This window comes from Sciurus carolinensis, chromosome 4, assembly GCF_902686445.1.
Source record: "Sciurus carolinensis chromosome 4, mSciCar1.2, whole genome shotgun sequence".
Lineage (NCBI taxonomy): Eukaryota > Metazoa > Chordata > Mammalia > Rodentia > Sciuridae > Sciurus > Sciurus carolinensis.
The window spans coordinates 89,851,055-89,866,038 of NC_062216.1; the positions used below are offsets into that span (position 1 = coordinate 89,851,055).

General features: G+C 33.1%; 1 protein-coding gene across 12 annotated transcripts in view; it reads right to left on the minus strand.

Annotated features, from left to right (window-relative positions):
- Sox5 (SRY-box transcription factor 5) overlaps positions 1-14,984 on the minus strand; it is a 943,363-nt gene that overhangs the window by 34,667 nt on the left and 893,712 nt on the right. For all 12 annotated transcript variants that reach the window (XM_047549529.1, XM_047549528.1, XM_047549526.1 and 9 more), the window contains one exon: positions 3,927-4,104. In XM_047549529.1, the coding sequence (XP_047405485.1) occupies positions 3,927-4,104 (178 nt within the window). The remainder of the gene's footprint in view (positions 1-3,926; positions 4,105-14,984) is intronic.

Genomic DNA, 14,984 nt, shown 5'->3' on the forward strand with positions numbered 1-14,984 from the left:
CAGTGGTGCAGCACATGCTTGGCATGTGTGAGGCTCTGGGTTCAATCTCCAGTGCCGAAACAAAACAACATTAAAACGGATAATAAGCAGAATTGTAAGACAGTTCACATTTTGAAAGGAACTCACTCTGAATGATTGATTAGGCACTTAGCCCTTTTAGTTCTCTGTTCCTTATCAGTAGAATGACAACTTTGACCAGATGATATGGATAGGTATTCTATCCAGTTAAGGGTTCATAATTTTAGAATAGCTGCAGTAAGAAAATAGATGAAAAAACTTTGGAAAAAAGTTAAAAGTGTTATACAAATAAATGCCATAGGCAGAAAGGGCTTATGAGGGAAAGCTAACATCTGGTCAAAAGATTCTAAAATTATCCATCATTCACGTTCATGCCTTTTAAGGATTCCCCTTTCTTTGGAGCTGCTTATCATTTGCATACCAATCAAAAGCATTCTTATAGAATACACTGTAATATTGGTCACCAACTTCAAAAAGTCACTTTCTATATTTGCAGCTAATAGATATATAGCAAAGAGCCCCATATCATTAATGATAACTTAAGTTATCTTTTGGTCCATAGCTTTCCATGGTTTATTAATGGCATAACACATTAATTCTTCTTTCAGAAGTGACCTTTACAACACCATTAATCCTTACAGCTTTTATCCAACTACATTATTACTCATTATGGTTTCAGCTTTCAACATCTGCATTTGTTGAAAAGAGAAAGTAAATTGTAGTGGCCTCAAACCCTTGGAAAATGTGAGGGATGGGTATGTGATGAAGGGACTTTTCAAGAAGAAAATAAGAGATGTTTTAGAAGTGGAGAAAGTCATATGATAAATGTCATTAGATACATTCCTGCCTTCAGAAAATACTTTGTCATAATTAATTCTTGAGAATGCTGAAGTAAAAAAAATAATCCATATATGATAAAATGCATATACATTAGTTATTCTATTAGTTAAATATTTGAGTTCTAGTAACATTACAAAAATAGCTCATATATCAACACTGTGATATTTATGAGCCTTCATGTATATTATGCAAGTGAATCATTCTTGCCAAGTAAAATATTTTTCTTTTACATACTCAGAACATAAAAGTAAATCTGATCTTTCTACCACTAGCTAAAGGATGCTGAGAAGAGTAACCAAGAGTTAGACCATAATGGTGAAAATGCATGTGTGCATTCCAAAGTGCTTTCAAACTTCTCAAAAATTCCTTTTTCATTGCTTCTCTTCTCACTGCTGCCCACTGTACCAGACTGAATTCCTCTAAACAAATAATCTTGAATTTTACTTTGTGGGGATTAAAACATTTATAAATCCTGCAGCCTTTTCTCTGTCTAGCTCACAATTTCTCTGAAACTTGACCATTTTTATCTTCATTTCCTTTAGTTTCAGACAAAAAAAAAATGGAGTTCTTCTTTCCAAGACTAATCTTTTCATCATCTCTTCTCCTTGTGATGTGGTCACCCTTGCACTCTTTCATATTTATATCTCTCTCATGACTCTTCTTCTTTCTCCTTCGAAAGGAACATATTCCTATTCTAAAATCTTTTCTGCTCAGCTTCCTCAACTGTGATCACTTTCAGCACGAAATTTATGAAAGATGAGTATGTATTGTCAACTGCACTTTCTCATATTCTTCAAAGCTACATAATTGGAAGTTTGTTCAAACCATTCTACTAAAATTTCTTTGTCAGACCCTAACCATCTGTGAACTCCAGATAAATTGTGAGGTTTTTTTTTTTTCTTCATGATCTTTAACTGTCCTAAAAAATGTACCACCATTAAATAACCCAACTTCTTTGAAACTTTTAATTCTCCAAGTCAGCATGTGTTGCTCTATCTTCATTCATCCTCTAACACACTCTTCATTAGTTTTCTATCTAAAAAGTGTGATGATTTTAAAATATGATACTGTCTCCTTCAAAAGTATGAGGCTAATTTCCCTTGCTTTAAGTTGGGCTAGACTTAGTAATTCTCTTATAATGAGCAGAATCAAGCAAAATTTACTGTGTGCAACTTTGGAGACTAGGTCATAAAAGGCACTGCAGCTTTCTCTTTGTGTATTCTCTCTTGAATGATTCGCCTGAGAAGATTATCTGTACTCTAGGAGCAGCCCTAGGGACAGACCCGTGTGGCAAAGAACTTTGGTCTCCAGATAATAGCCATGAAACCGAGGCATCTTGACCAAGGATATCCATCCCCAGTAAAGGCCACAGATGACTACAGTTCTGGCCAACATCCTAACTGTAATTATATGACACAGTCTAAGCTAGAATTAACTAAGAGTTGACCCTTAGAAACAGTGAGATTGTAAATAATGGTTGTTTTAAGGGGTTACGTTTTAGCTTTATTTAAAGCAGCAATAGAAAATGAATTCACTAGATAGCACCAATGATTCTTCACCTGCTTTTTCTTCTTACCAGACATACTCTTTTCTGGTGAACTTATTTTCTCTCCTGGCTTCAAGGAATGATTTCCATATGTAAAATGTTAGCACCTTATTTACATAGTAGTTTTATATTCACAGTTACCTCTTGACATCAATACTTAAATGGTTCCTTGTTTCAAATTCCAAATATATTAAATTTTTATATGTATTCCCCAAAACTTTGTCCCATTTTGGTCTTCTCTTTCATAATAAGGCAAAAACCATTTTATTTAAAACAATTCAAAATCCTAGAGTCTTCTGTCTTCAACTGGAACCTCTCCAGATATATTGATGGTTAATATGTTATGACACTACTAACTCTTCAATCTGTTTTGTCCTTTGCTTTATCATTGTCTATTTCTGTCTTGTAGCCTTCTCATCCTATCCTAAAACAATGGTTTTCTTGATTTCAGTTATCTTACTATTGCCAGTACTCTTCATAAAATTCTGATTACATTGCTGCCTATAGAAAAAGTCAAAATTTCTTAGCAAAGTATTGAATCTGAGGCTTTCAGCTTTGGCTTTCATCATTTTCTACCACATATTTATTCCATAGTCAAATTGGTGCATTTCTTAGAAATGTGTAGTATTATTTTTCTAGCACCTAGAAAGCCTACAAATACAGCTTCTCCTCAAAAGTCAGATTCAATTATGATATCTTCAATTTGGTCTTTCTTGACACTTCTCAATGAGAATCCAACAGTCCTCCAAACATAGGATTGCCACTGCAGAGTAGCACTTACTATACCTGACTTGTACTATAGGACAGGTGACTCTTCCCCACCTAAACCATGAGCTGGCTACTGGAGGGCCAGTCTGTGCTAGCCTCCTCATAATAAGATGATGTAATAAACATATCAACAAAAGTGTGCTGGATTGAGTATTAACATTCTACTTTATAATAACAAAATAAAGATCCTTGTAATTTTTGTCAGATTATGGAAGCATTCCTTAATGTTTATTTACTCTACTGAAATTACACTTACAAAGAAGTGAAGGCATCACTATAATATTTTGGTGTGTTCAATCAGGATTTTTAAGCAGAATGGAATGGAATTAACTTCACATAATAATGGTTGATTGCCGATCCAGGTAGAATGCATTTCATCATTATATATACTTTGTATACATCACAAAAAATGGAAATAAATTTCGGTGATGGAAAAGGCAAGTCATCTAACAACAGCATTCTGGAGTCACTGCTTACTATGATTAGTCATTTAGGTCTCTTTTTAATAAAATTGCAGACATAAGTTACATACATAAATATAGCGAGTACAATTTGATTTCAAGGGGACATTATACTTGAACTACAGTTAGAAATTACACTTGCATGTTTAAAGCAGACCTGTGTGGTTCTTTAAAATGAAAGTCTACTATTGAGTTCAAGCCATGCACAGGGTATGAGTGATATGCCATTAAAGATGATTTCAATCAATTGCTACAAACAGAAAATCAGCAAGAACAAAAGAAACAGAACTTACCTATTGTGCTAACTCTGGCTGAAGGACTAGCTAATGCTGCTGGGACAGAGGCTTTGAGGGGGCCTGCCCCACTGTTTATTCTCAGAGCTGGCATATGGGGAGAGGTGGGTGATGTGGGTGATTTGCCATCAGAGGTCTTGGGTTTAGCTGATAGGTTCAGTGGCTGTGCCACTTCATCCTGCAATGATTATTAGAACATGAGCTGTGATAAGGAAAGGCTGATCAAAAATGTCTAGAAAAACACAGGTATACAGCCTGTCATTTCCCATCAAATTACTCTACCAATCACTGATCTTAACATTCAATCTGAACATTAGAGTGTTTGGTTAGCTGTCAACACAATGCCACTTTCAACTACATATTACAAAGCCCCTGTTGTATAAGGGAAAGGACACATGACCTCCACTGTGCACTGAAGGCACATACTTGATGTAACCTGTAAGAAATAATCTTGTTATTCTTTATACTATTCATATTTATTGAGAGACATTACAGTTCTTATAAAATTATGATATGGGTAGGTGATTTTTTTGTTTCTGTTTTTCTTAAACCTCCAAACAACAGGGTTTGAATCTTAAGCACCTTTGTACCCTGGTGCTTGGGCAGAGTACCTAGAACATCTGTGACGGATGGATGACTTAAATGGTTGTGCAGCTCTCATCAGCACTGCTCTCCAAATTAATTACAAAATAGAGGAAAATTTTCTACCTTTCTTAGAAAATGATCACTTCCCCTAGGTTTCTCAGAAACACTTCTGGATTTTATTTAAAAAGGAAAATAAACATAATTAACATTATTCAAATACACAGTATTTATTTACATGTGACACTGGTCTAAACATGTAACAGCATGCTTTTGAAACCCAGATTTTTTTCTTGATACTTTAGAGCATGCTACCTGTGGCATGAAGACTAAGATGAGGTCCATTCAGCATGGTTGGTGATTTCCAATTTTTCTATGCCTGAATAGTTAAAACTCTATTTAAGGCCTTTCTATTTAGTCCTTAGGTAATTTCATACATGAAATTTATGAATACAATATCACCAAAATTTCTATTGCAGTATATAAGGATCAGATAATATCATTATCACATCACTTTCTTATCATTACAGAGAAAGTTGTTTTATTCCTTTTCTGTGCTGTAAAATAGGAATATTGTGCCACTTATTTGTATATGGTTGTTTATATTACATCCAAGTTTACATTGGTATTATGGTAGAATAAAAATTTAGCTTCCATTTAGTTACTATTTCTTGAGTTAAGAACATAAAATATTTACTAATAGCAGGATAATTAAAGAATAATTTTTAATCAAAAGGGTAATTAGGTGACATGGAGACATTTTAATTAACATATACAAAAATCTTATGTACATATTTACCAAAAAAAACACTGAAATAAATTATTTTACAAAAAATGGTAAAATGGAGCCAGGTATGGTGACACATGCCTATAATCCCAGTATCTCAGGAGGTTGAAGCAGGAGAACCACTTCAAGTTGAGCCTCAGCATCTTATTGAAACCCTCAGTCACTGAGCAAGACCCTGTCTCAAAGGAAAAAATAAAGAATAAAAAGGTCTGGGCAGGTAGTTCAGTGGTAAAGCTTCCTTGGGTTCAATTCAGTACCAACAACAATAACAACAAAAAACAAGTCCTTGGTATAAAATGATATCTATTTCAAGTTTACATATTTAAGTTTATTATTAGGGTTTTTTTAAAATTCTTTTGTTAGGAACACTTAGGAAACTCATGAACAGACTAGGAGAAACTGCTCTTGAAACTTCTTTTTTGTTGTTTAAGAGAAAATAGTAGTGATTTGAAAAATTCATGAGATAACTGAGTTGGCAATCTAGTGTCATGTGAAATACAAAATAAATGACTGACCATTATACCAAATTTATATTTATTCATAGAATCTTGATAAGAAGTAAAATAAGGGGTGGGTCCCAATAACCTGTGTGTGAATTAGCATTCCCAGGTCATTCTGATGCACACTGAAGTTTGAGAGCAACTGGCTTATATAGGGAGACTATTAAAAAAGTTTTGGGCTGGGGAGATAGCTCAGCTGGTAGAGTACTTGCTTTGCAAGCACAAGGCCCTGAGTTCGATCCCCAGTACCGCCAAAAAAAAAAAAAAAAAAAAAGTTTTATTAGGTTTCAAAACCTTTTTAAAACCTTCCTCCATATAAGGAAGTAACAATTAAAATATGTAATAGTACCTCAATCTTTAAAATTTGATTGGGACATCTATGCTAATAATAAAACCTGGAGACATTGATATGCACAATAAAGCAAATGCTACTGAGATTCTGTGGAGCAATCAGAATTAGAATCCAGATCTTCATTAGGTTTAAATATTCAGATTGCCACACAGGGACTTCACTGACTAATCAGTATGCAACTGGAAATATTCCAGCCACTCTGCCCTACCACAAATTGTACCTGTTTGCTACCCTCCGTGTGAACTAGCAACTTTTTGACAGGATGGACAACTTCTGGAAAAGTTTTGAGGAATGCTTCAAGAATTTAAAGGTAGCTGTTTCACTTGACTGTGCAGAAAAGTAAGAGGAAAGAATGTATTCTCAGAGTTGGAATGGGGGGATTTATGAGTAGAGGAGAAATAGAGTGTGAGTGTATACACACAGGGAGTGGTGCTGTTGATGAAGGTGATGGAGACGTGGAGGCTGAGGGGTGAAATGCCACATGTCTTAGCTTTAAGCACTAAGAACTATTGTATGTTCATGCTGAAAGATGAGTATTCAAAGCATTTATTAAAGCAAGAGACCCACTGGAATGCTTAATATTCTTTACTCAAGGCAGCACAGATGTCTGAAAGCCAAAAAGTGCAGGGCCCCAAGGACATAATAGAGGTTGACAGTTCCAAAGTTGATATAAATGTCGTTCAAAATTGCCCTTTTATTCTTTCCCATCGTGTGATGGGGCTAATTGTATATTTTAATAAGAACTCATATGCTTGATCCTTATAATGGTAACTGTATAAATAATTTTGACTCAGTATATGATATTATTTCACAATTTGGTTCTTTAATAATTTACTGCAGAGATACTATACCCAATGCCTATTATTCATGAAGAATACAAAAATTACACTTTTCCGCTTTCTATTAATTATATTTCACTTGACTAGATGAAAATTTAAAGAACCTTAATTATAAAAGGGACATGGACTATTTATGGCATGCATTTTCATAGTTGTGAACATAAGCAATGAACACCGAAGATACAAATTTTTCTACTTTGTTGTTTTACATAATAGAGGAATTTGAAAACTTAGCATGATTAACCCCTACTCCTACAAATAAAACACAGATTTAAAAATACAAGTAAATAATTTACATAATAAGAAAGAATATAAGTAAATTTCAAGGTCAGGAAAGCACTGGAAAAAGCATTTCTATCTGGTATATCATCAGGCACTGAATAAAGCAATTTCCTTTTAATTACTTGCCCAATTATTAAATGAGGTTGCCAAGTGAAACTTTTGAAAATAGCATATTTCATTTATATATAAAGTGATGTTTGTATCTTCATACACGTGTGTTGAATAACTTCAGATTTCTGTGTGATAAGTATAAATTATTTAAATTGAAAAATGTAAGCTAAACATGTTTTAACCAGAAGGCTATTATTTATATTTACAGATTTCATTATAAATATTCTAAATCATTCATTTAATCTTCAATATTATTAATTAATTAATGATCTCATGAAGGAAACTAAAGTACAGAAAGTTCTAGTGAAATCCAGGTTTGGACTAAACATACAAAATTCTTTTAATTCATATGATGAATTTAGTCCTAAATTTAAAAAGACACTGATGGAACATAACTTCTGAAATTCAGACCTAATTCTAATTCAGACCTGTTCTATCAGGTAACAAATCATATCAAGGCTAAGACACATATGTTAAAATGAACTAATGCGCACATTTACTATTTTACACCTTGGTTAAACAGTTAAGGCACAAACTATTGACTACTTTTTGGTGACTTTTTGTGTTCTCTATTTTCTATACCCTACAGAATTAAAATTTTCCTTTGGTATTACTAAAAGGTTGTTTGATTAGTCTATTCTTTGAGAAAAATCCCAAGGGTTCATGCACACCATACATGGTACAAAAAAAATCTTTGTATCTCTAAATACATATTTTAGAAACTAATTTGCAAATATAACTTCTAATAAACTACTGGCTAATCTTACCTAAGATGAAATGTAGAGCAAATGAAAACCAAATAAACATAGAGTTATGCTTTTTCCATTTTCTCATAGGTATCATGACTTGTATGAATGTGACATTTCACTCAACAGGAGCTTGTGGCCACAGGAGAAGAAATATTGTGGAGGCTCTAATTAATTTGTATCTCAGCCAATGACAATCCCCCACACAGATGAATAAATAAAACACATAAAGAAAAGAGTGTGACACAATTACGTAACCTTTGATGTACTAAAGAAATTCCAATTGTATCATGGACTCATGGATTATTCCACATAAACACTGTAAAAGAACTGTATAAAAGTAAAACACATTTTATTCAGATGACTTTCAAATAAGTTATTTTAGAAAACACATTAGGTTAACATAACTGTATAATATTCATAATTTTAGCTTACTCAAAGATCAAATGACTTAGGAAAATCAAACATAATTTATTAAAGAATAGGCATTCTTCAAAATCCTGGAGGGTTATTTTTCTCTCTGTGTATTACTTAATATTTCATTTCTTTGTTAGGGAGTTTTATCAGAGAAATAGAATTAGGGATACCAGTACCTACAGGCACTTACTAACTTCTTATTTTTATCCTTATTCTTCACAACATGGAAATACACCCATAACTGGGTTGTGGGACCATAGTGTGCCCCACTGATGATGTGCAAATGATTATACGCTTCAGAATAAAAATTTCAACTTTATTTACATCTTTATTCTTTATTATCCAGCTGCTGGTTTGGTTCATGTCATATCAGTTATCTCGAAATTCTACTTCATTCAATATTTACCTATATTAATTAATTATTGAAAAATCAAACATTTACTTGGCAGTTAAATTTATATCATTCCAATGACAACAGACAAGAATATATAAACTTACTTAATCAACCATCCATCTATTCATTCATCATTTACTGAATGGTATCTCAACTATTTATTAATGGCTATTATATGCTAAACACTAGAAAAATGCGATTCAATGACTAGACATGTGACTTTGAGGCATTGGATTTTTGTGGTGAGTCATAAAGAAGCAAAGAGGTGCATTCACTTTTTATTTAGACTGTAAATATACATGTATGTGGAATTGAACTCCTCAAAGACTGTCTATACATTCAACATAATGTCTCTTTTATAAAAATACTTCAATTATTTAATAGCCATACAGTGATTGGAACAAATACACACACACACACACACACACACACATTTCAGAAACATCTGCATGGTTTAAAAAGTACGATTGTTCCCATATTTATCATAAATACTCATGTGAAGTAAGTAGCAATCATAACATATGGAGAAGAGTAAAGACATTCATGAAACATGTTGCACAATTAATCAAGCTGTGGCTATTATCCTCTCTGATGAAATAATCTTATTATATTAAGTAGGGAAGTTACATGACAGACTGAATCATGAATGTGCGCTGCTGCTGTGCCTCTCTCCCCTACCTGTGCTCACATTCATCCTTTGTTCTACCCAGATTGTCCACTGTGGGAGCCCCTTTCACCCCTCCCAGCCAACAAGGCATTGTTCTTCTACAGTTCAGTAGAAGTTTTATTAGAGGAGAAGAAACAAAACAAATAGCATGAGGACCTGCAACAAGATTGGCATGTACCTGCTCCTCTTTCCTTCATGAGGGAGATGGAGGAGAAAGGGTTTGCACGTATCTGTGAGAGTCAATCAAAAGAATATAAAGAAAGTTGAAACTCAAAATTATTTCTGTAGTCCCTGACAAATGAGGAATCCTACTAATTTGTGTCTGATCCAACTCCATACTTGATAAGTGGGTTCCTAAAAATCAAGTCCTCTTTTCATGATCTGATGCTTACTTTCAGACTTACAAATTGCTAAATGCCTTTTTATCCAGGTGGATAGAGCTCCAGGAATTTTTTGACAGGTATGTTTTTGCTGTGATGCTACCGTTAAAACTGATCTTCATTTAAATGCAAGTCTTAAGTTATTTAGCTCAGGGTACTATGTTCCAGTTTCTCATCTGGCTTCCTTATTTTGTCATTTTACACTTTTGCTTTATGTATACTTGTCTCTCTTAAAAGCAGATGCTGGTAGTGTTGATTGTGGGACATTTGCTTCAATCTGCTAATTCCACTTTTTTTTTACATTTGAATCATTGGTCCATAATTAATGTAAAGGTATTCAAATAGTATTCATTATTTAATTGACTGTTTAAAATGCCCTCTGTTCCTCTCTGCTACTATGTTAATATTTTCTTTGTTTTCTGATTTTGTTAATGCCTCAATCCTGTAAATTACACATACACATACATATATATAAATATATTAAATAAACATATAATATATAATATAATACTATATAATATTTAATATAAATATATAATAATATATTATATAATATATGTGTGTGTGTATACATATATATATATATATGTATATATATATTAAACCTAACACAGGAATGAATAAAGTTCTGGAGTATCATATTTCACATTCATTTTTTAATTTTAGAAAAACAAGGCTCTGAAATACCCTCATCCAAATAATGCTATCTTTCCACAGTCCTTCTGTGATACCCACCCAAGTTAGCCCCCATAGTTCTTGCCTTCTGGTATTTAAACCCCTGTGTAGAATTCTCCCACTATGAATAGAGTTGATCTATATAACCAACAGGATATTGCAGAAATGGCAGACTTGACTTCTGAGGCTAGGTCATAAAAGACATTCACAGATGAGCATGGTGGCATATGCCTATAATCCCAGCAGCTTGGGAGACTGAGGCAGAAGGACTGAGAGTTCAAAGCTAGCCTCAGCAATGGAGAGGTGCTAAGCAACTCAGTGAGACCAACACAAATACAAAAAAAAAAAAAGGGCTGGGGATGTGGTTCAGTGATTAAGTGCCCCTGAGTTCAATCTCCAGTACAAAAAAGTTGATTAAAAATATACATAAAAGACATCTATCTTCCTGTTTGATGGATCACTTGATCAACCTCAACACTAAAAGGCTGAATATTTCTTTATTTTGAGTGACTTTCCTCTGCTAGGATGCTTATCAGCATCCCTGGACTCTCCCAGGGATGCTTATAGAACCCCTGACCAAGTCACAATACCAAGATATTGCCAATGTGTCCCAGGGGACAGTTACCCCTAGTTGAGAACCAAAGCTCTGGGGAAAGCCAGCTGCCTGGTTGTGAGGACACTTAAGCAGTGTGATTTGTTATAACCCCTCAGCTTTCTTTATAATCCTCTGTAGAGCCAGGTGCATTCCATTTTACATTTTCCTTCCTTCTCTTTGAATGTATTCCTCCCTTCCTTTTAACATTTCCAATTTAGCTTTTCAGACTTTAATTTTAGATTATTCTCTAACCCACACTTTTTATTTCTAAAATGTTCCAAAAATATACTATATAAATAGTTTTCATATATTTACTTAGAAGGATATCATATGAAGTATGAGTAGTCCTTTAGCCCAGAGTATCAGATGAAAAGTCACTCAGGAATTCTGCAGAGTAAATTTTTCTATCTTTGAAAAGAGGAAGAATGAGAGGAATATGAGTCAAAAATAAGACTAAATGAAAACAGTTATGACATGAACCGGTACAAAATGTATGGTGTTTTAGACTCCAACCTCTGATCCTGAGAGAACTTTAAAATCAATAATGATGGTATTTTTGTCCTTATGGTATATATTACATCTGGATGATTGCTATTATCTTTTTAAATGAATAACAGTTCTTCAATCAAGAAGCTAAAAAGAAGTCTAGAGCAGAGCAGTAAGAACTGATGTTAATAACCACACCAGTTCTTCTCATTAACCTCTAAATGTAAATATCCAAAAGCTTTAAAAAAACACTTTAAAGAAGTTAGATTTGGTCACTCTGTGTATAAGAAATATAATGTGTTTTTGGAGCATCCCATCAGTCCTCAAATTAATAATTACAAATCATTTGTCACTATTACCTTACTGTTAGTTCCTTTTGAAAATATATGCCAGAAAAGGAGACAAGGACTAGAAAATTATCAAATGATGGAATGGATTCACACAAACAAACAAAAGAAGGTCATAGAGCAATACAGCTTTACAAAGTAAACTCTAAGAAATCAAAGTCACACTGATCAAACTCCACTGCTCTCTCTCTCTGTGTTGGGGATGCATCCCCTACTTGTACCTGAATATATGAAATGAGCACACCAGTATCTCCACTGAATCTACAAAAGGAATTGACATCAAACAGACAGCAGAACAATGCAAACATTGTCGAAACAAATTAATGGCATGCTGATCTACTGGATTCATATCAAAAAGAGGTAAAAATATCACATGGAAGTATGAATAGCCTATCATTCAGGAAAAAAAAATATACCATGAAAATGTTAAGGGAACATTGATGATCTTGAAACAAAACGAAATCAAATGTTCAAAAGATTTCCAGAAGGCTCCAAAACTCCTTTTCAAAAAATATTTAGGTTCTCTTAGGGCTTATGTTTTTCTGGATCCCTGACAGTTCATGACAGCTACTGATGTTTTGTTGTATATTTGGGAGACATGAATGAGTGCCAGGTTGTCTAAGGCACAGACCCTTAGAGAAGGATGGGACTACATACAGATAGGGGTGAATAAAAGATTTGAAGACACAAGGCAAGAAGTTAGGGAAGTCTAAGACAGCACATAGTACTACTGACTGTAATGATCACATTTCTATTTCTTTTCTTGTGTTTGTTATTTCCAGAAAAGTTGTTTTCTGGGATTGTTGATGACAAAATGATCAGATTTCAAAAAGTTTCAGAAAACTTTTCTGTTTAAAGGAATCATCATTAATGTTCTGAGGACTTGGACCCTTTACAGTACAACTTTCTTGAGGGTATGTAATCAGCATATTAACTTATTTACATATGCCTTGAATTAAAAAAAAATTAACTACTAAACATTAGTTAGATAAATAAGATTAATAAATCAGTCCCTATACAGTCTAAGTTTTTCTATTATTTTTTATTAAAATATTTAGCAGTTGTTTATATCTACATACCATGCAAGTAATGAATACTAAGCAAATGTCATTTTGATCTGTGGATAACGAAATAGGAGCATATGCGCACCAAAACGTACCCCTCTAACATTTCAATCTTTTCAAATGAATTTTTCTCACTGCTTAAATTTTATAGTTCTTCCCAGTCTTCAGAACTTTGATCCCTTATCTCCTTGTTTTCCCCTTGCAGCTGAAGGATTGACGTCTCTGGGACTCATTGCTTTCTACTCAGAGATGTCACCTAACGAAACCATTGTCAGCAACTCCTTAGCGACAGGTTTTCTATTAATCTATCTTGAAATTTTGCTAGGTTAGTACCTCCAAACTCTTTTCACTCCAGTTATTGTAGACATAGAAAAAGAGAGAGTCAATGAACAATAAAGGTAAAACATCCCAAGAAAAGTAAAAATAAATGCAAAACCCTTCTCCCACCTCCCCTGGTTTAACACACACTAATTTGTCATTCTTCAGGTTAAAAACAGTATTAATGAGTTTTTCTTTCCAAACACAGAATTGAAAGAGTTGTGCAATCTTCCCTGGAAAAAACATTTTATTCGTGTGGTAAATTAATTTTTTAATATGTTTCAGAAGAATCTTTTAGCATTACTCTTAATGGAATCACAGGTTGCAGAAGAGAATAAATGTGTACTCCAGCAGGTAAAGCAGTATGTAGACACTAAATGCCAGGACATTTTAGGGCAATATAAATTGCTAGGAATTTCAATAGTTAAAGAAACATTGTGAGTAATCTAAAATAATGTTATAAAAGAAGTGCTTTTGAAAACGAAACAAAATTTTTTGTGTTTCATTATTTTTGAATTGTTTGGAATGAATTCTTTATCACTAATGTAACTGATTTACTAGTCCAGGACCTGGGTTTGGATTTTGGATTTTAGCTGTTTAATTTAAATGTAATTCTTAGAACATTTGATAAAGATATAATTTCTTTATTCCGTGGTTCCTCCGGCCACTCTTTTGGAAGAGTCTGAAAATATAATTATATGTTAAGACATGAATTGTTGGAACATTGATTGCTACAACATTTGCTCTTTGGGATTTAAAATATTAGTGATTTTATTAGAAATTATTTTTTATTAAAAAGGGACTAGAAATGTAGATCACTGATTGAACATGTATTTAGTATGTGTGAGACCATAAGTTCAACCCCCAACACCAAAAAAAAGTGACTTAAAAGATTAATTTACTTTCCAAAACATAATCATCAAAAACAATTATTTTCCAATTATGATTGATTTTTTTCCCTATCTTATTATTAACTTATTAGGAAGCAAATAAAAGTGACAGTATATGTCTCATTGAATGCAGGAATTATGCTATTTTTACCAAGAACTTCTCCCTTTCCCAAATTACAAAAAGTTTTTAACACAATTTTGTCATGAAGAGAGTTAGTTTCAAAAGAAGAAATAAATGTGTATAGTCTAACACAGTTTGTTATATAAATATTTATGGGAGTAACAAAAATTAAAAAACTTACAACTATTCAATGAGTTCTATAGTTAAAATTTTAAATAATTATACAGTTGTTCTCTTGCAGTGATTTCCTAATACTATTTACTTTATTCCCTAATATTTAAATTAATTTACAAATTATAAAGCAACTTTAATATTTGTTCTTATTTTACTTGCACAGCAAGAGTTTGTGATATCATCAACCCCATTTCCCAGATAAAGAAATAGAGGTTAGAGACATTTAAAGATTTGTCAATAGTCATATCTTTACTAAGTCAAATTGCCAAAAGGGGGAAAGGATCATTAGTCCACAAGTTCTTTGAAAAATCAGAATAACAACTGAAAACAT